The sequence below is a fragment of the Podarcis melisellensis genome, assembly GCF_964234715.1.
Source record: "Podarcis melisellensis genome assembly, chromosome: 11".
In the NCBI taxonomy this organism is placed as follows: domain Eukaryota; kingdom Metazoa; phylum Chordata; class Lepidosauria; order Squamata; family Lacertidae; genus Podarcis; species Podarcis melisellensis.
The window spans coordinates 30,576,175-30,597,894 of record NC_138543.1 but is presented as its reverse complement, the minus strand read 5'-3'; the positions used below and the strand labels follow the sequence as shown (position 1 = coordinate 30,597,894).

General features: G+C 38.9%; 1 protein-coding gene and 1 long non-coding RNA gene across 7 annotated transcripts in view; one reads left to right on the top strand and one right to left on the bottom strand.

Annotated features, from left to right (window-relative positions):
* Window positions 1-21,720, bottom strand: part of LOC309380349 — a 563,851-nt gene that overhangs the window by 57,646 nt on the left and 484,485 nt on the right. The window lies entirely within an intron of this gene.
* The window catches only part of RASA1 (RAS p21 protein activator 1), a 47,781-nt gene that overhangs the window by 25,070 nt on the left and 991 nt on the right, over window positions 1-21,720 (top strand). The window contains exons 9-24 of the mRNA XM_081930143.1: window positions 3,984-4,062; window positions 5,154-5,274; window positions 7,003-7,159; window positions 9,119-9,206; window positions 11,463-11,540; window positions 12,295-12,452; window positions 12,740-12,816; window positions 13,556-13,728; window positions 14,022-14,181; window positions 14,342-14,484; window positions 15,397-15,512; window positions 16,096-16,182; window positions 17,101-17,168; window positions 18,268-18,356; window positions 19,733-19,810; window positions 21,077-21,211. Coding sequence (XP_081786269.1) covers window positions 3,984-4,062; window positions 5,154-5,274; window positions 7,003-7,159; window positions 9,119-9,206; window positions 11,463-11,540; window positions 12,295-12,452; window positions 12,740-12,816; window positions 13,556-13,728; window positions 14,022-14,181; window positions 14,342-14,484; window positions 15,397-15,512; window positions 16,096-16,182; window positions 17,101-17,168; window positions 18,268-18,356; window positions 19,733-19,810; window positions 21,077-21,211 — 1,807 coding nt within the window. The remainder of the gene's footprint in view (window positions 1-3,983; window positions 4,063-5,153; window positions 5,275-7,002; window positions 7,160-9,118; window positions 9,207-11,462; window positions 11,541-12,294; window positions 12,453-12,739; window positions 12,817-13,555; window positions 13,729-14,021; window positions 14,182-14,341; window positions 14,485-15,396; window positions 15,513-16,095; window positions 16,183-17,100; window positions 17,169-18,267; window positions 18,357-19,732; window positions 19,811-21,076; window positions 21,212-21,720) is intronic.

The following is a 21,720-nucleotide window of genomic DNA, read 5'->3' as shown; positions in this document are numbered from 1 at the left end:
ACAATCAACACTGGATCGTGTATAGTTTTCATTATGAATTTAGGAGATTCAAAGTTCAACACGTGGAACAAGTGAAATAGAAACTGTGTGTGCATATTTAAAAAATGAACAAGAATATATCTTCTTTCTGAGACCTTTCATGATAAGTTATAAAGAAAGCCTGGTCTGTTGATACAATAACAGAGATTCTAGTGGGGGAAACAATCTCACGTTTCTGGAAAAAATAACCATTTAATTTTCTTGTTGGATAACATAGAACCTATCTTTTAATGTGAACATAAATTTAGGATGGACAGTATTTTGCACCAATATATGCCTGCCTTTATATTAATAATTTAAGTTCTAAAAGACATGACAACCTAGAGCTTAATGTGCTGAAGAGCTGTTCTTAGTAGTGATGAGTTTAGCTCCCTCTTCCAAAGGAGAGGGCTGTTGCCTAACCCACAGATGATGGAAATTGCCAAACCTGAACCAGGGAATTTATATCCATCCCAACCGAGAATTTCTCTCGCTTCCAGCTTGGCTTCTGAAATGGTTAGAGATCCTGCAGCTGGTGTGACTGAGAAAGTATCAAGTTCTACTAGCTGAGAAGTTCATTGGACTGTCATAGGACTTCAAGTGGAAGATGCTGTGAGGCTAAAAATTGGATCCTTTTGCATAGCCCACATACAAGCTACTTGAGTACCTTCTTCATTAAATCTGTCTGGCCTCCAGACATCCTCATTGAAAATCCAGCTAGCAGCCTTTGTAAAGGTAAACTATCTTTTGCCCGTTACCTAGTTTGTTAGGGATATGGCGGTATAAGCCTTACATTAGAAGACCGTGACATGTATGGAACAGGATTCCAAAGTTCTCCTACGTTATTCAGTAAAATAAATCCTATTTTCTTAGGATTGGAATTGCATAATATTCATTAGTCTGCTTTACAAGAGAGCCCCCTGAATCATGTCAGTTCTCCCCTCTTGCTGCAGTCCCCTATGCCGCATCCTTCCCTGATCTTCAGGAGCTGTTGTCAGAGGCATAGGAGGTGGGAGGAGGAGAGTCTCATTGTGTGAGAGAACTTCCATTCTCTGGATCCAACCCATTATTTCCTCCTCTCCAACTTTCCAGTAAGATAAAAAACATAAAACTATAGTGGGGCGACTGAATGAGTCAAGGATATGGTAAACACATCATTACATAAAGAGGCAGTAGTATGTCCACTTCTTAAAAAGCCCACTCTGGACCCAATGGCATGTAACAACTATAGTCCAGTTACCAACGCCCATTTCTTGGCAAAAGGTGGTGGTGAGGGTGATTGGGGAGCAACTGCAGGTATTTCTGGATGAAACTGATTATCTATATGCACTTCAAACCGCTTTCAGTTTCCAAAGGGTTAGTAATACAGTATGAGAATCTTACTTAAAGCAACAACAGCAACACTGTGCACCAGCAAGCTTGGGTCCATCTTAGTAGCTCTTTGGATCCCCACCAAAATATATTTTTCTAAAGTACTTATTTCTATAGATCAGTTGCTCTATATGAACTTTGACGAATTCCACTTTATTCAGTTCAATTTCAATTCACTTACTGATTTAATACACACTTGATCCACACAAGGGCATCATAATTTTGTTAATGGTTTGAGTTAATGATTTTCTGGTGACATCATTTCTTCCTTATTAGTCTGTCACTTTATCATTGAGGTGTCTCCCTTGTTTGTTTATGATCACCAATTGCTGTGAAAGTATAGAAAGTATAGAAATACTTTTCTGATCTACATTTTGAAAGAACTACTGCTGGCCAAGTAGCTCTTGGAATCACTTTGTTAGTTAAAATCTGTATTCCTGCCCCCTTTTGCATGTGGTGTTATGTAATTCAGAACTTCCACCTTAGAAAGCAGAGAGAAAATATATTCTAGTACCTGGAAGGCTATTCAGATCTATAAAAGTTTTGTTACAAAGTATGTTATCATATGATACATTAAGAGTGTGCTAAAGCAGAGGTTATATAGTGTGTAATCTATATTTGATATAACTTTCAAATAAGAGTGGAACATGCATTTCTATTAGTGTCTTATGGATTGGTGAGAAGTAATGTTGCTTTCTTTATTTTTCTATGTGCCTCAAAATTCCTGTTGTACAAATGTTTCTTGAGATGTTTCATTGTATCTTCATCACATTTATGTCTCTTGAGATGTTTCATTGTATCTTTATCATATTTATGATTGATAATCCTTGAGGTTACAGTTTCTTTAGCAAGAAAAGTAACCAGAAGTGTGGGTAAAAGGAAACTTTTAAAACTATGTTACAAACGTTTAGTATGTCATGGAATCCATGATTTTTTAAATCCTAGTAAATTTAAGAACTCTTGGATTTTTTTAAAGAAACAGTCTTACTGATTACTAAGCTTAAATTTGAAAAGGGGCAGTATCGAGTAATATTTTTTCATTCTTGTAAATTATTGATTATTTGAAAAAGGCAACTGAGAAATGTTTTAGTGAACAAGAAAGCTCTTCTCAGATGAGTCTTCAAATACTTTATTGTACTGTATTTACTCGAGTCTAATATGCCATAGACTCTAATGCACACCTTAATTTTCACAGTGCAATTTGGCCAAAAAAGGTGTGCATTAGATTTGAGTAAATATGTTATAACTATTGCAATATTAAGCAAGCTTACAGTATGTAAAATTCTTATTGTAAAATAAGCATTACATAAGTATGGTAGATACCAGCCTTGAAAACCAAGTGAGATAAGGAATTTATTGGACCAAATCTGTTAGAAGTATTGGAAGCATGTTTTTTATTTTATCTCTGATTTGCTAAAATAACGTGAACATTATTATATTTAAGTACATGGGTAACAAATTTGTGGAAGAGTAATTTGAGCTATAAGTCTGGTCAGAAATGCTGTGTTGACTGAACTTCACATTTCTATTCATTATATACATTTCATATTGAAAATGTGTTATTTCACTATGATTTTGTTACATGTGGAGGTTTACTTTGAGAATGCAATGAACAGAATGTCTAAATAGAGTATGCTCACTCAATCTGTTCATTTATTTAATAAGAGTGATGTATAAAAGAGTAAAATATGTGGAATGTCAGGCTTCCTCCGGACCTCTTTCAATATGGGTCCTTCGAAATGTAATTTTATCCTGACTCTATGTGGTATCTGGAATACAGTGGTACCTCGGGTTACATACGCTTCAGGTTACATACGCTTCAGGTTACAGACTCTGCTAACCCAGAAATAGTACCTCGGGTTAGCTTCAGGATGAGAACAGAAATCGTGCTCCTGCGGCGCAGCAGCAGCAGGAGGTCCCATTAGCTAAAGTGGTGCTTCAGGTTAAGAACAGTTTCAGGTTAAGAACGGACCTCCAGAACAAATTAAGTTCTTAACCCAAGGTACCACTGTACAGGATTTTGTTTAAAACATCATCACTACTTAAGACTACTTAATATAACATGATAACTTATAATTTCAAAATGCAGTCTTCATGATATCTGTTAAGGTCTTTCTCTATTTCACATTCCTACTCTCTTAGAAATAAATAGTTTCATAGAAATATAGGGAGTTACTGCTAAGCAACTGAGAACTTTTAGCCTCGTGAGAACTCTTTTGCCCTTTCTTGAATATGGAGAAAGTTTATTGATCTCTGATGTTTTGGAATATTTGCTATAAAATCTGATTATTTTAAAATTGTTGAGTTCTTTACTAGTAATTGTTTACTGAATACTCAGGTCTTCTGATGTGGTACTGATTTTTTGGATGAGAAAATATGTGTTTTAAAGTTTGATTTTTACATTTGGGGCAAAAGTATTTTTACTTTACATCAGTTCTGAGCACAGTCTTAGAAGCAAGTTGCAGTGATTGCATATTTTATTAAATATATTCTTAAGTAAATAAGTTTAGGGTTTCAACTGTCATTTCATGTTCAGTTTTATAAACTAGCATTTACTTTATTCAGAGCTACCTGTTTCTTTTTGTTTTTAACAGTATTGCTGACATCATTGAGCATTATAGAAAAGAGCAAATTGTTGAAGGCTACTATCTTAAAGATCCTGTTCCAATGCAGGTGAGACATTGCATTCTATCTAATATTAACATTAGCATTTCAAATGCAGAGCACTACCAGAAAAAGAGCACTGCCCTACGCACCTCAGATGGCAGAGAGATCTATAGGCAGACCTCCGAAGAAGACAACAACATCTCAGAAAGGGTCATGTGGAACCAAGCAGCCCTTGGTTTAACCCCATTCTGTTATTTAACTTGTTTTAATTCTGCTTTTAATCTGATGGTTCTGCGGGGGGTGGGGGCGAACAGGGCAACTTAAAGAGTTGTGCTTTTAGGCTGAGCAAAATGTATAGAAATACTGTTGTAGTAATCACAGATCTGTTAGTTTAATCCAACTTGGGCTCACATCTGCCTTTCTTTTAATTTTCAAAAGCAGCATTGCTTTTCAAAAGTAGACCCAGGAGGTGTAAGAACTCACAACAAATGTTTTGAGGCACCAATGAAGCATTTAAAGGACTGGACTATCATAAGCTGTGGGAAAATGTTGTTTACAACGATGTATTTATTTAAAATCATATCTATACTGCTTTTCACATAAAAATAAACCCCCAGGCAGTTAGTTTACAGCAATAAAATAGTAACAACAATAAAACTGTAAACAACAAAACAATAAAACATCACAATTATAGTACCAGAGTTGTTAAAAATTGGCATCATTCATTGGGAAATGCTTGTGCAAAAAATAGCTTTTTAGAAAATAATGGAAACATTGGTGCTTGCCACATTGCAGAGGGGAGATCATTCCACTACAGAGGACTGCTTCCATATCACTCCAAGATGAAATTCTGAAGCTCACAGCATGGCTAGCATGACCTTCTCTGAAGATCTTAGTGCTTAGGTAGATCTGTTTGGGAGAAGGTGTTCTCCCCCCCCCCCAATTGGTCCCAAGTTTTTTTTAACACAATAATTATGTATGCAGTAAGATGCTCTACATAGACGCCTAGCCAGTGTGTTCTGCACCAGATGCAGCTTCTGAACCAGTCTTAAGGGAGCCCCACGTATGGCATGCTACAATAGCTTGTAGTGTTGTTAAACTGTAGAGTTATTTTTGTTACATGTTGGAAAATGTATGCCTGCTTGTTTCCTCTGCAGCATCAAGGACAAGTGCTTAACGACACAGTGGATGGGAAAGAAATTTATAATACAATCCGTCGTAAAACAAAAGATGCTTTCTATAAAAATATTGTTAAAAAAGGATACCTTCTGAAGAAAAGTAAGTGTGGTAAACCACTGTGTGTTCTCGGAATAGCTGTGGATCCGTACCACCTGAATCTCCTGTCCTTGTAAGGACATGGCAAGGTGCTCCACTGGCAGTATTAAGTCTAGTAATCTCTCTCGTGCTTACAAATCTCATAATGACTCTCTTTTGCAGTCCCCACATTCCAGCAGTCTTACACAGACCATCTGTGTTTTTGTGCTTACTGAAATTGTCTAAAGTGTCATTTCTTTTTTGTAGCATTTCTAAATTGTTGAATCCATTGTGATTTTTCTTTTTTCTTTTTGTGTTGCACTTATAGGAATAGGCACATAATTTTTTTGGAAATAGGGGTTCACAGACCACAATGTTTGAATCAGGCCCTGATTTGATGGTTTGAAAACCAGCCCGATTTGTTTCAAACTGATTTGTAGACATCTCAGTTTGACTCATGTCCAGACTTCACTCAGTATTATTGGTCTTTCTTTCTTTCTTTCTTTCTTTCTTTCTTTCTTTCTTTCTTTCTTTCTTTCTTTCTTTCTTTCCAGCTATTGCCCCTTCTGAGTGGGTGAAGCCTGCCAAATTTATGACAAATATCTCTGGTGTGGGGGTGGATTTTATGTTAGATTTTTTTTTTTTTAAAAATGAGCCTTTACAGCAATAGTATCCCCTTCTGAAGGGAAGAATATCTCCAAATTTCAGAAGGATAGGTGCAGGACAGACTTGACAGTTTTGTGGTTTTTATACAAATATTCACTCCCCTCTATTGTTTTCTGGTAGCATATATCAGAAAGGTGCCCCTAGGTATGAAAACTGCCAAATATCAGAAAGATAGTTACATGGGTTTAAAGTTGCTTTTTTCCAATTGGGGACAGAACTAAATAGAATTTGCTTTCTTCCATATGGTTTTGTGGGCAATGGTGTTTTTTTTTAAAATGAAAATGGCCTACATTGTAGAGGTGGACCTAGGAAAGTAACTTACAAAATTTCATAAGGATAGGTGCCAGAGATAAGGAGTTGTGGTGAATGAAAAACAGCATCAAGCTTGGTTTTTGTTTGGTTGACATCAAAAGTCAGAGAAAGAAAGTTCAGAACTGATGTTTATTTGACAGGAGTGATTGTAACAGCATGAGACAGAGACAGACGGACTTGCATGTCCAGTATTTTCCAAGTAAATCCTACCAACAGAACTAGTAAAAAGCACAGAAAAAATAAATACAAGGTGCTACATTACATTAACATTACAGTCCTAAAGCACTGTAGTTGCAGAGCTGTGGTGAAATCATTCCCTCAGTTTAGAATGCAGACCTATTAGTCACAGAAGAGCTCTCCCCTCTTCCTCTTTTCAACTTAGTGTTTAACTTACATGGCATACTTGGTGAGAAATGTTTCAGGATTGACAGATATACCACCTGCAGAGTTTTGAATCCAATTCACTTTGAAGGTCTCTGTTTTGGAGAGCATGGAAGAGATCCTGCATTTGTTCAGAGTCCCAAATGTTTATGAACTCATCCTAATTTGATGCATACTTCTAATTGGCAATATGAACACACATTATCGTGTAATATGACAAAAAGGGATTTTACTTGTATTCATTTCTATTTGGGTTTATAAAGCATAACATTAAAAGTGTGGGGTAAGGAATCTTGCTACTTAGTTGCCTGACTCCTGGAAAGTTAACTGACAGCCAGGGATTTGACATGTGTTTTCTGCATCCATCTCTAAATTACTTTGGTTGTTTTACAGGTAAAGGAAAACGGTGGAAGAACTTGTATTTTATTTTAGAGGGGAATGATGCGCAACTTATTTATTTTGAAAGTGAAAAGCGAGCCACTAAACCCAAAGGACTAATCGATCTTAGTGTATGTTCTGTTTATGGTGTTCATGATAGTTTGTTTGGCAGGTAAGACAGAAGCTATTAGTTTTAATCATGAAACTATAAAAGTCAGGTACTTTTTAATAGAATAGTTAATGAATATCCCTCTTAACACAAATGCATGTAAGAATTTTTTGCTTTTCATTTAAAAGGGCTAATTTTAACAACATTCCTTCTTTTGTTCTCAGTGACCTTGTTACAAATGATTATGCGTAAAATGTATTTGGTGATGTCCAATATTAATCTGAATAGACCCATTGAAATGAAATTACATTGGTACCTCTAGATGCAAACGGGATCCGTTCCGGAGCCCCATTCGCATCTAGAAGCAAACATAACCCGTGTCTGTGCGTGCACGGGTCATGTTTCGGCACTTCTGCACATGCGTGTGACGTCATTTTGAGTGCCTGCGCAAGCGGCGAAACTCGGAAGTAATGCGCTCCATTACTTCCGCGGAGCGCAACTCGAACGCGCTCATCTCGAAGCACATTCAACCCGAGGTATGACTGTACTTAAATCAATTAATTTCATTGGCCCTACTATGCCTAATATTGTATACCACCCTCTGCCTTCAATTTGATGTCCTGAACATGCCACTAATTAGTATGGGTGCTATTTGTTATATTTAGGTTTTTGGATTGTTAAGGAAAGTTTTTTGCTAAAAGTCAAACTACTTTGGGACACGGGTGGTGCTGTGGGTAAAACCACAGTGCCTAGGACTTGCCGATCGTATGGTCGGTGGTTTGAATCCCCATGGCGGGGTAAGCTCCCGTCTTTCGGTCCCAGCTCCTGTCCACATAGCAGTTCGAAAGCACCCTTAAAGTGCAAGTAGATAAATAGGTACCGCTTTATAGTGGGAAGGTAAACGGTGTTCCGTGTGCTGTGCTGGTGCAGGCTCGCCAGAGCAGCGATGTCACACTGGCCACGTGACCCGGAAGTGTCTGCGGATGGCGCCGGCTCCCGGCCTCTAGAGTGAGATGAGCGCACAACCCTAGAGTCTGTCAAGACTGGCCCGTACGGGCAGGGGTACCTTTGCATTTACCTTTTACAAACTACTTTATTCATTATCATAAATATTTTTCATTCACTGAAACTTGAAAGTTTTTTTGTGTGTGAAAACCTATTGAAAAGTTTAGCTTTTCCAAAGGGTGTATGTGTGGAGGGGTATTGTCTTCAAAAAAATTTTATTGTAAAAGTGTACTACCTGTACATAAACTATAAATATGCCAAGTTTAGGCCTGGTACCAGTTGCTGATGTTTCAACATCTCAGCCATGTTTTCTTAAAGCACTTTGTCCCCCTCCCTCCATATCTTGTTCAAGAAACAAATGAACTAGTAGCAATAAATTTACCAAATGTGCTGTGAAAATGCTTTATTCAAAACAGCCCAATTCTGTACTTCATTAGTTGAAAGTCACATTCACAATGTATGCTCACGACGAGTAACCGTGCACATTGAACACTGTCCATGTTTTATATTCTCCTTAATATAGAAGAATATACATCATTCACTCTGATGTGTGCATTGGTTTCTCTTTGCATTCACAGCAATGATATAATAATATTGCTTATGAATACTGTACTCATTAACCTACGAGAAGGGAGCCTATGTGAGATCTTGCAGGTCCATCCTGAGTTCCCACAAAAGCATCCCAGAGCCTAGTAAGCTCTTTGTGCATTGGGAAAATCCAGAACAAAGTGAACTTTAGAACTCCTCACCTTGCGTGCAATTCATTTGCAGATTTTCAACTGGCCGGCTTTTCACTGTGTAAGGTTGAAATCATGCAAGTTAATTGTGTGCAGGATGTGATCGTATTGTCCTTACTCCCAAGTAACTGTGATTAGGTTTGTGGTCAGAGACTATTAAATTAAATTAATACCAAACCTTTGTGAATTTGGAAGAATTGTGTGTGATAAGGCTGAGTAGTAATGTTGCCATTCGGTTAATAGTATTCTGTTCTATTTTGTTTTTCTTCTCTTTAAATAGGCCAAACTGTTTTCAGATAGTAGTTCAGCACTTTAGTGAAGAGCATTACATCTTTTACTTTGCAGGAGAAACTCCAGAACAAGCACAGGTTAGCAATTTTCCCTTGAGTTAACATCATCCTAAAGAGTGCTATGGTGGATGTTTCTTTTTATTTTTAAAAAAGTGCTGTTGTAAATTGTCCACTCTTACATTCTTATGTTGGACATGCACTATAAATTGTTTGGATCCAAACTTGTGTGAGCTCATTGAACAGGTTTTCTCATTTCAGCTGTGGCACTGTAGCACCTATACCCGCTACAAGCTGTTCTAGGTTGGGAGATTCTTGGAATTATGTAGGATATGGCAAAGGTGGCTGTAGCAGAAAGGTGTCAGTAGTAAAAATTGGAGATCCTCTGTTATGTGAGTCACTGTGCTTTCTACTTGGCTGGGTGTGCCATACGGATTCTCTATGCGTGATCAGGGCATTACAAAAGAAATTAAACTCAGGTTTATATTTACCAGCTGGAATGAACTTGTTCAGGTAGTTGTTGGAACTGCTGCCAGGAATAGACAAATGCAGCGACTGTCTCAACAGAGCCAGCTGAATGGCTCTGCTTCCCTTCTGTCCCTCTGCTCTAGCCAGATGGAATGATAACTGCTATGTATTTTCTTGCCAAAGACAGTTGGTTTCTCAGCAAATGACACTACTGCATCATGTTGGAATCGCTGTGTTCACTGTGTTAGGACTGCAGCTTATGCAGTAGCTAGCTTTGTGGGGGTTGCACATGCAAAGTCAGAGCCACCCCTAGAACAGCCCCCACCTTCCAAGATCTTGTAAGATTGGGACTGTATGAAATCTCGCAAAATCTTATGGAAGCCTTCCAAAGCCCCATAAATAAGCAAGGTGGAGGACTTTGAAGCTCTTTCCTTGTGGAAAGAGCTTTTATGCCTTTCACCTTGCTTACCAGTCTCTAGGAGGCTCCCTCAAGATATTGACCCCATGTATGGCCATCACAGAGCCCGGTAAGCAAGGCAGAGGGATTAAAAACTTCCTACACCAGGAAAAGTGGAAAGAGCTTTCAAGCTCTCCCTTGTTTATCGGGCTCTGGAAGGTTCCCACAAGATCTCACAAGAGCTTTCCAGAACAAGGCTTTCCTGCCCCCTTTTATTTATCTATTGACAATCTGCATAAAGCTGCAATTGCATAAGTAAAATTCTTTCAAGTTGTGGTTCCATTGTATATAATCAATTAAATTGATTTGCTACTACTTTTCCCCTGGGAATCCTGAACCTTTGTAATGTGCTAGGGTGCTCTCACCGAAAAGTACGATTCCAAGATTTCAGTGGAAAGCCATGAAATGCAACTGAAAGCTGCACCATGATAGTTTCCTGTGTCCATACTTACTGGTCAGCTACCGACCACCTTAAGCTGGATAGCCCCTGGTCAATAAAGTGCTGATCCACCACAGTCTGTCTGCTTCAGTGGGTGCTTGGAACTTAGAGTATCACTCAGACCAAACTACTGCACCAAGGAAAAAAGGAAAAGAAACAAACCCTCTAGTGCCTAGAAACCTAGAACATCAGGACCATTTGTCCTGGCTTGTCCGCTGACCTGCTGCGGGTCAACAACTCACAGAAGACAGCCATCATTGACCGTGAGCTGAAAATGCTCAACAGAGCTGCTGCTGTACAGGATACCAGACTCGCTTTGAGTGGCAAGATCCAAGAGAAGAGTTAAACTGTTTTCTGGCAAAGATGGCATCCAGAAGAACCATGTGTTCAAGGATCAGAGGCTCAGAATGCTTGCTTTCCCTCCTCCTCTCAACCATCTCTGGTCTGGTTAACATATTAAACATCCACTATGTGCTCTGACATACAGACCAAGGACCAGTTCTGCGAGGAACTAGACCAGGTCGTCAGGAGGGTCCCAGCCTGTGAACACGTATTCCTGCTGGGAGATTTCATTGCCAAGAGTTGGGGGCAATCATCACACATGGGACAACTTTCATAGGCAACTTTGGTATTGGCAGCGTAAATGAGAACAAACAAAGGCTGCTTGAAGTGTGCTCAAATCACAGACTCAGGCACAGAGTCACTGTATGATTCATCTGTTAATAAGCCCAAATTACTCTTTTGTACTTTTAGTCAGGATATTCAATGAAATAGCTTTTAACTATTAATTCAGATTGTGTTTATTGGTAGATTATGATTCTAATGACTGATGACTGGGGGAGTGGTGATACATAGAGAAGAATGAAAATGAATGTGGATGGGTTTCTTTTAAAGTAAACTGGGTCATAATTGTTTAATAACTGCTATTTCATTAGCCGAAACAGTATTGATAAGTTAATTTATTATTTATTAGGACTGGATGAAAGCTTTGCAAACGTTTTGCAATTTACGAAAAACTAGTCCAGGAACATCGAATAAACGTCTACGTCAGGTAGAGTAATGCATCTTGGCTATTGTGGGATTTGTTTTCTGTGTTGGTTGAGATGATATATACTAGTAATCAAACATTCTTTGATAAAAAATATTACTTTGTTAAACATGCTATAAAATAATGTTTCTTTATTTTTATTTTTTGCCCAAAATGAGCATATAGATTTTACCACTTTTAACATTAAATGTACCATACAGCTTCAGTTAGTAGTTCTGAAGTGGAGCCAGTATCAGTGCTATTTGCTGGCGAGATTTCATCAAAATCTCATGAGATCTCACCAGAAATCAGCACCGGGGGCGGGGAGCGCCTGTAGAGGCACTTTCTTGGGGGCTTCCGCCGTCTGAGGTGGCTGCTTCACCCTGCTTCATGGGTGGGACAAGCCTGCCTTCCCACAATGTACCATGTACCTTCAATAAGTTATCCAAAAAACTGTATGTAGGTCAGAACCATATGTGTAACTGCACAGGTGACTTTGGTCACAGGTTCATGGTCTGTTTTTCTATTGCTGGTATTAAAATGGATGCTATTCTGCCTTCCTTATATAGAAGCAAGGAATTTGATAGTAAAGAGAAATTAAATTCAAAGTCCTCCTATAGTACTGTAATTCGTTCTTTAATCTCTTTTTATTTAACTTCACCCAGTGAGTTGTGGTTTGCATTTCTCACTTAAATAAGCACCCACACCTATTTACTTCTGGGCATGGTCTCACTACATAAAACAAAGTTTTGAATTCCATTTTGTATACTCTCTCTAGGTCAGCAGTCTTATACTACATGTTGAAGAAGCCCATACACTTCCAGCAAAACATTTTACTAATCCTTACTGTAATATCTACCTGAATAGTGTACAGGTAGCAAAAACGCATGTACGAGAAGGACAGAACCCGGTGTGGTCAGAGGAATTTGTGTTTGAGTAAGTCTTCTGCTACTTAAATTTGTTGCATTTTTAAAAAAAATCTAAAGTCCTTCTCAGTGACAGTGTAATATGATTTTATTTTCTTTGCTTTTGGCAACAGTAACTGAATATTTTTAATGACTTATTCTGTCACAGATGTTTAATCGTACAGTAGAAAAGCAAATGACTGACTTTTGGTTGTAGCTTTATATGATGAAATTAAATCTAAATAAAATATTATTTTAATTTAGAATGTCAAAGCAGGAGTACAAATGTGAATTGTATTTTTCTGTATTTTTCCCTAGCGATCTTTCATCTGACATCAATAGATTTGAAATAACTCTTAGTAACAAAACAAAGAAGAGTAAAGATCCAGATATATGTAAGTTCTGTTATTTTTGAAAAAAGGTTTTACAGTTGTAGTGCAAGCGTATTTCTCTTTTACATATTTATCCCACTTGTTGAAACAGTCATTGTTTGTATCTCTTTCGTATCTAAATTGTTGCAACATGACAGCTTTTCACTGCTGTAAACTTATGTGTGTTTTTAAGGGCACTTCCCTTAACCTTCTAAGCATGTACTGAATTCTTTCATTTGAGGGTGGTTCACTACCTGCACTTTACATGCACTGCCCTTCTATCTAGCATGGTCAAAGAAGGCCCAAGTATGCAATAAAATATTTGATGGGGTGCTCAAGAACCCTTAAGGTTTCTTATTAGTATAAATAACTGACAGAATTACCCATTTAGCTTTTTCTGTATTTTCTGTATCATTGATTTCCCTGATGTACTATCATTTGTTATCTTTTTCTTTTCACTTTAATTAATGTAATGTAGTTTAGAAACTCTTTTTAAAATTATAATGGCTCTTGTTGGCAAATACTGTGTTCTAAGAAACCGGAGAAGGTGAATGGTATCTTCCTGGTGCTCCTTTTTATATATGAAAATTATCATTGCAACTCATTTCTTCTTCTCATTCTGAGAGAACTTACAGCATGAGAGTTGGTTTTTTTTTAAAAAAAATCTTCAGGGCAAGTGGATTTTATAAGCTCATTTTGGCTTATACTCTCATATATGCCATTCTCTCCAAAGACTAACTTCTCTCTGGATATTTCTTTCAAGTGTTTATGCGATGCCAACTGAGCCGACTACAGAAAGGGCAGGCAACAGATGAATGGTTTCAGCTCAGTTCACACATACCTCTGAAAGGTATTGAACCAGGCTCTCTGCGTGTCCGTGCACGATATTCCATGGAGAAAATAATGCCAGAAGAAGAGTACAGTGAATTTAAGGAGGTATTGAGTCCCTGCATTTTAATTTGAAAGTGGCTTGAAATAAATATTAAAACACTTTAAAAATTGCCTGTCAGCGCCTGAAGGCAAGGGTGGTTCTTCCAAAGAATAGAGGCTCTTTTATAGCTTGCCCAGACGGTGTTTGAGGTAGATTTAGGCCCCTCATAAATTACATAGCCTTTGAAAGGAGACCTTATTTATTTCAGGAAATAATTACACTCTTTATTTTGTGGTACACTCTTGGAGTAAGTTCATAGTTACTGTTTACTTAGTACTTTGCCATCTCTGTTTTTCAGTTGGTCCTGCAAAAAGAGCTGCATGTGGTCTACGCTTTATCCATCGTATGTGGACAGGATCGAACACTGCTGGCTAGCATTTTACTGAAGATTTTTCTTCATGAAAAACTGGAGGCATTATTGTTGCGAACACTAAATGACAGGGAAATATGTGTGGAAGGTACAGTATATGTATGTTACTGAAAATGATTTTTCAGGTCATTCCCCTCCATTTCCACTGTCCACAGGCATTTGTGTCTCAATAATCTTATTTCCTCATTTAAATTCAACAGAGCTGAAAATTTAATATTTATATCTGGTGGTTTTGTTTGTTTGTTCAGATGAAGCCACTACCTTATTCCGTGCCACCACGCTGGCAAGTACACTTATGGAGCAGTATATGAAAGCTACAGCCACGCGTTTTGTTCACCATGCACTAAAGGACTCTATTTTAAAGATAATGGAGAGCAAGCAGTCTTGTGAGGTAAGAATTTATGACTAATGAACTAAACCAGAAACAGTTTAGAAATCTTTGAAATGTTTGAAAAATAGGTATAACTTGGGTCCCTCCAAAATGCTTAGAGCAACATTTTAGCTACAGAGAAACCTTGCGATGTAGGTCAGGCATTTGCAGGTCACACCAAGCCACTGTTTAATATGATAAACACAGAGGAGGATGAGTTGTAACAAGTCTCAGGTTGCATACTACCCTTTTTCCTCCCACACAGCTGGAATGAGGTTTGGCTAACTGCAGTTTGTCACGTCATCCTGACCTAATGATGGCAATTTTAAAACAGATCTTCAGAAACCATGCTTTGAAGCTGGTGTATTTAAACTGGCTGTATCTAGTATCAGCTGCATTTCGAGGTCCTGAGAACGTGGCACGCTATGGTTAACTAAAAGTGGAAGCAGGAGCTTCTGCACTCCTCTTCCTTGCCATGGGAAAGGAGTGTGAGCCCTGCATTCACTGCAACTTGTTCCTGCTCTTGCATATCAGACTAAAATATCGTTTAGCGTCATGTGCAGTGTGGACTGCTGAATCACCCAAGGCTGTGCAGTAAGCTTTGTGGCTGAGAGTGGTTTTAAACCTGACTTCCCATTGCACATCTAGCAATTGCTATATTTTGCCTTTGAACTGTGTAGTCAATGATGGTTTTATCTTTTGTCAGCATTTCAAGTATCATGCAAATAACAGGTATGCTACTTGAGGCTTTGAGGTGATATAGAGATTCCTTGCGATCTACAACCTGTGTGGTGGCTGCTGAAGCTAGGAGTCCTAGATGCCACCAATCAGTCTAACCTTTTCAAGAAATTTGTTTGTTTTTACGTTGAGTAAACTTTGCTGGTTATCTTTTGAAGATATATTTCATTTATGTCTTACGGCTCTACATTTCAGTTAAATCCTTCAAAGTTAGAAAAAAATGAAGATGTAAATACTAATTTAGCACATCTGCTGAGTATCCTTTCGGAGCTGGTGGAGAAAATATTCATGGCTGCAGAAATATTGCCTCCGTAAGTTCACCAACATTTTTTTAAAGCCTCTTTAGAACTTCCCATTTCAGTCCTATACCATCCTTTGTTGTGATAAAACTGCTTTTAAAAAGTTTTATTGTTTGGCCAAAATCTTCATAATACCGTATTGGCCTGAATATAAGCCTCACTTTTTCCCCAAATTCCGACTGAAAAGTTAAAAGTGTGGCTTAAATTCGCAACCTTACAAGAATTGCCTTTTACAATATCACTGCTGAAACAGACATACGGTAAAACAGAACAACAACAAATGTTTTGTTGCTGTTTTGCGAGCTTGAGACTGTTCATTTGCCATTTGCCATTTACAGGTGTGAGTGCCTGCAGAATTGTAGCAATTGAATAGCGATTTCCTATTTTAGCAATTGTATGGTAACTTTTGCAGGCTTGCAAGATCAAAGGCTTAAATTGACTGAGTCACAATTCTACCAACCACAGCGATTTTTAGTGTGTAACCCAATTTTAAGGCATTCCACAAATGGGGAACCATAACTGTAAATGCACAGTTTAGTATTGTAATCTAAAGTAATTGGATATGCTAAGGTTCTTAATTGCATTATTTTGACAGGACGTTGAGGTATATTTATGGCTGTTTACAGAAGTCTGTTCAAAACAAGTGGCCAGCCAATACAACCATGAGAACAAGAGTGGTTAGGTAAGGTGTTCTCTTCTTTAGTTGTTTTTCTTCAGATGGTGCAGCTCAGAACGTTATGCTGCAGAGTGGTGACATATTTTCAAAGCTGATTTCAGCATCTAACAACTATGTTTAGAACATTGTTGTTTTGTAGTTACTGCTAGAGACATACTGTTGCTCATAAATACCACACCAAAACTAAAAAGAAACACGGCAGCAATAAGCAGTATGTAATACTACAACCCAGCAAGACAAGCAGTGCTTGCAAACCAATGTAAAGAAAGGAATTCAGCAGTTGGTTCTCAGAGATCATTAAGAAAAAAAAATTAAATGCCCTTGCCTTCAAAATACCAACAAGAAGAAAGTGGTACAAGCCTCCCTTGTAAAGGAGTTACATTGTATCAGGGAGCAGCAAAAACAAAAAAGACTCTACCCTGATGGAATCTAAAGTCCTTAAGACCACAAAGATTCATATTGGAGGTTATTAAATTGGGCAGGTTCTATCTACTTACTCCACAAGACTCTGGAAGGATACATTTGCAAAGTGGTAAATTACCATGAGTGCTTGTAGCTACTTAGTAAACTGGCTGTCTAAGTGAATACAAATTACAATTTTACTATCCATTCACACTTGATAAATTGTTACCTTGGCAAGGCGATAGTGTGAAAGATCTCCCCTATTGAACATCTTTTTGGACTTTTGTATTATCCTGCCAAGTAGTAGAGAATTTTACTGCATACCAGGTGCAGGGCTGTCCTCTATTTCTCTAATATTTTGGATTGGAATTGTCATGAGCCACCATATGAGAAAAGACAACCATGAGTTTCGAATAGAGTTCTTATTAATCATTGGTATCCTTAGCAGTATTTTCAAAAACATTTTAGTGATGTTTGTGATCAAGTATCAAGTCAAGACATGCTCTTGCTTCCCTCTTTCAGTGGTTTTGTTTTCCTTCGGCTGATCTGCCCTGCCATTCTGAATCCAAGGATGTTTAATATCATCTCAGGTAAGTTCTTTAGATACTGATAAAACCATCTACAGTATAATGTTAAGATAGCAAGTTGACTGTATTTAGTTCCTTATACACTGCAGAGAGAATAAATTATGGCTGCTTAGTATAGAACTGGGATGGGTAGCCTTTTAGAGGTTGAGGGCTGCATAATGGTGGTGGGCCATCAAAGCCTAAAGTGGGCAAGGATGCACACAGGCAGAAACTGCTTCCCTCAGCCAGCTTGCTTGCTAAATTTCCTTTGGGACCCCTACTAACTCCCTTCATTCAACCATCACCCATTCATTACCTTTCATGCACATGCACACACACATTTCCTTTGCCAGCCCCCTCCACTGCTGCCATCCTCTCCTCGCTGAATTCATCCCTTCCTGCTGCAGCTGCCACAGTTGGTCCTGCTGCCACTGAAGGAAAAAATGGCAGACAGGCATTACTCCACATGTGAGGGTACAGAACTATTGAGGAGTTCCAGAGGGCCACCCTGTGCCTGACAACCAGCATCCAAGCCACAGGTTGCCCACTTCTGGTATAGAAAGAAGCATTGCTAATGTGGCATGACTCTAACCATTAGAAGGGTGGAGAAAGATAATGGGCTTGTATTAAATATTTTGTGGTGGATTGGTCTGCATATGAACCATCAGCTATCAACTTCAAACCACTACTTTGAACCTTCCTGAGTCCCTTGTTTACAGCAACTGGAACTTTTAATTCCCTGCTGCTCCTCCACTGGTAGAGACCAACAGATCTGGGCAGGGTTGGGCAGAATGATACCCCTCCCTCTTCACCTAAACCCCCTCGAGCATGGGGAATAATGCTCCCTATTATCTTACCTGGCAGGGGAGATACCATGATCTTTGTCTCTTTTAGAAGAGGACGTGCTCTGGTTTGGGGACTGTGCTTAATCAGCTATGAGTGCATCACTTGAGGTTGTGGTGAGGAGCTTGAATTGGCCTTAGGAGGGAGAGAGGAAGTGCTTTAGCTGCTTACATCTGTATTTTTCACTTCATTGTCCTGCCAGTGAGTCTGGTTATCAACTGCTGTACTAGACTATAATCTCAGTTGGCATCAATTGTGATTTTCAAATTGTTTATCTCAGATTCTCCTTCTCCCACTGCTGCAAGAACACTGACGCTGGTCGCCAAGTCTGTGCAGAATTTGGCAAATTTAGTTGAGTTTGGAGCTAAGGTAAATATAAATCTTAGAAGTTAATTCCACCCCCCCCCCACTCGTGTTCTTTGCTCTCAGTGAAAGAACATGTGTAATCATGCCCCCCTCTGCCTGTACAAGTCAGTATGAGTCTGGAATGACAGGAGGGGCTATAGCAGAGTGCACACAAGAGATCCTAAATTCACGCCTTGGCATTACCACTGAAAAGGATCTTTGGTAGCTAGGCAGGAAAGAGACTGCTTGAGACCCTGTAGAGTCACTGTTAGTTGGAGTTAACAGGACTGGACTAAGTAAACCATTGACTGACTTAGTATGGGAGAGCTTCATTTGTTCACATAGAATAGGCTCCCTTTCAATACAATAGGACAGTAGAGTCAGCTTTGTATAGTACATATTGTCGGTACAGACAGCAGCATTTGGAAAGAGCATTTAAAACTCTCAAGTTATCTCCATTCTTAGCAAGGTGTTTGAGAGAGGCTACCACAGCTCGTTTAAATAACAGTTTTTGTTCTTTCCGTATGTGGTTGCTCTTCTTCATCCTGACTGGTCAGAGAAAAGCCACAGCCATCAAGGAGATTATGGAAATAATGTGTTAGGGTGACAGTTGTGCAATAGTTCAGCAGTAACATCTAGGTTTGACTGTTGGAAGATGCTCTTTAATTGACTTTATTTGAAAATGACATGGAAGTAGGTGCAAAATGTCACACCTTGCCTTGGTCAGCAGTAACATAGTGCATCTAGTGCAAATACAGTTACAAATACAAATAAACTAATTGCCAGTTTGCTTCCATGCCCATTTTAAAATCCTGATTTTTAACCTTGAATGCCATGCACAGCCTGAAGTCTTTCTACATTAAGGGCCATTTATCCTCAATTGAAACAACTCACCAGTAGAGGCAGACTGGCTTTTCTTGTCTGCTTTTCCTCCAGGACAGATTTTTAAGGTGATGCCATGGTTAGGTTCCTTTCTGCTATCATCTCAAAACTTTGGAACCTCCTCCTAAAAAAGGTTTGGACTGGGGTAGCCAGTGTGGTTTTCTCCATATACTATTGGACTGTAACTTCCACCAGCCTCAGCCAACATGGTCAATGATCTGTAGGGCACTCCAATGCTGGCTATCCCAGAGTTAGGAAGGTATCAACATTGTCATCAGTTTATAAAAACTGTAAAACATCCTGCTTTGTCAGATCTTTAAAAGGATTTAAATTTTCTGTAGCAACTTTATCTTATGTGATGCTTTTTACTGTGGTTTTCCATGGTGTCTAAATTATATTTGTGTTTTAGCATACACCAACTTGAGCATTGTGGAAAGTGGTGTAAAATACATTAAGAATAATTCAGAAGCCATCACATGGAGGATTAAAGTGATACAAATTTTGTGGTTTTATTTTAGGAGCCATATATGGAAGGTGTAAATCCTTTTATCAAGAGTAACAAGCACCAGATGATCATGTTTTTAGATGAACTTGGGGTAAGAACACTTTTTCTTTCTTAATTTTGTAAATATAGAGACTGTAAGTATCTGCTTCAGAAAATACAGGGGGAGGACCCTATTAAAAAGAGGGCTTTGGGAACCATATCTCAACCATTTCTGGACCAGGATTCAAGGTGGCTTCCACAAATAAAACAAGACAGAAAATTGATGTAAAAAATAATTAAACTCTATTAGAATTGAAACAATATAAAAAACAAATCTACAGTGGTTCCTCTGGTTATGTACTTAATTCGTTCCAGAGGTCCGTTCTTAACCTGAAACTGTTCTTAACCTGAGGTACCACTTTAGCTAATGGGGCCTCCCGCTGCTGCCGCCACGCCACTGCCACGTGATTTCTCTTCTCATCCTGAAGCAAAGTTCTTAGCCCAAGGTACTATTTCTGGGTTAGTGGAGTCTGTAACCTGAAGTGTATACAACCCGAGGTACCACTGTATTAAAATACAGATAATTAGCATAGCACTATTAAAAAGCCCTTTCCTTAAGAAACAGACAATTCCCAAAGGCCTGTTGAGATAAAACAGTCTTTACCTGCTGGTGGAAGGAGCCAGTATATGTCTCTCTAGGAAGGGAGTTCCAAAGTCTAGGAGCAGCCACTGGGAAGGGCTTCCCATGTATGCCTATGATGGTGGCAGGACTGAGAGAGTGGCCTGCCCAAAGAGATGGGAGGTATGGCTCCACTCCTTTCTCCAATGTTTGTCAAGGAGAAACATCTGGAGTACCTGTAACCTGCCAGATGTTGCTTGGCTGCAGCTCCCTTCAACCCTGCTCATTAGCCATGCTGGCTGAGGTTGATAGAAACTGTAGTCCAACCAAGCCTGGATGTTGCTCATCCTTGCCACTGAGCTATAATAGCTAGCCAAAAACTAATTCATTTCTCCACGTAGGCATAGCTGGGCCTCACTTCTCTCTATCTATGCTTAAGAAACTATACTCCTGCTTTACTGGAAATTGCATACATACTCCCCTATCCCTTGCAAGCCAAAGCTGACAGGTGGGTGGGGCCACGAAGATGTCAGGTGATAATCATCAACGCATCATGCAGGCTTTCAAAGTTCAGTTTAATTTTCACTTGTGTATTTGAAACAAGCATTCCCATTGCTCTTTAGGTGTTATATTCCCTGCAAGCAGAGTAGTAGTGGCTGCACTCCTTCTCTGAATGGTAAACAGTGTAAGTTTTTTTCAGCTACCCTGGTGCTGTTTTATGAAAGGTGGTTCTAAACATTGTTATCATTCTTGCTCTAGAATGTACCTGAACTTCCGGACACTACAGAGCCCTCTAGAACTGACTTGTCCCGTGATCTAGCAGCCCTCCATGAAATTTGTGTGGCACATTCAGATGAGCTTCGAACACTCAGTAATGAGCGAGGGGCAATGCAGGTAAGACCTGTTATAGAGAGAGGGTGTTTCCTGATAGTTACAGCAGCGTTGGTTTAACCTGCAGCCCTCCCTATGCTGCTGGATTATAGCTCACATCATCTCTTGACTATTGGCCATGCAGACTGGGGCTCATGGAGTCCAACATTATCTAGAGGCCCCTGAGGACTTATAAACACTAAAATATAGGGCTGCAGTTGAATGCACAAAGTGTGAATGTATGTTAAGCATGCAATCAAAGTGGTAGACATGAAGGAGCTATTTTGAAACAGTTTAGTAGAAAAGTATTTGCAGTGGTGGTGCATTTTGAGTGCAATTATTCCAATTATTATTTATGCATAAGTTATGCTGCCTGACCTACTTATTTAAATGTTTATGTAATAGCAAACAGTAACTTGTTTTCCTTGGATTCATTAAAAGCTGTAGAGTCAATTCCAGCATGGTAAAATTAACATATTTACTATTCAGTAACTATTAACGTGTTTAGCTATTCAGCTGGGCTACAGGAACTA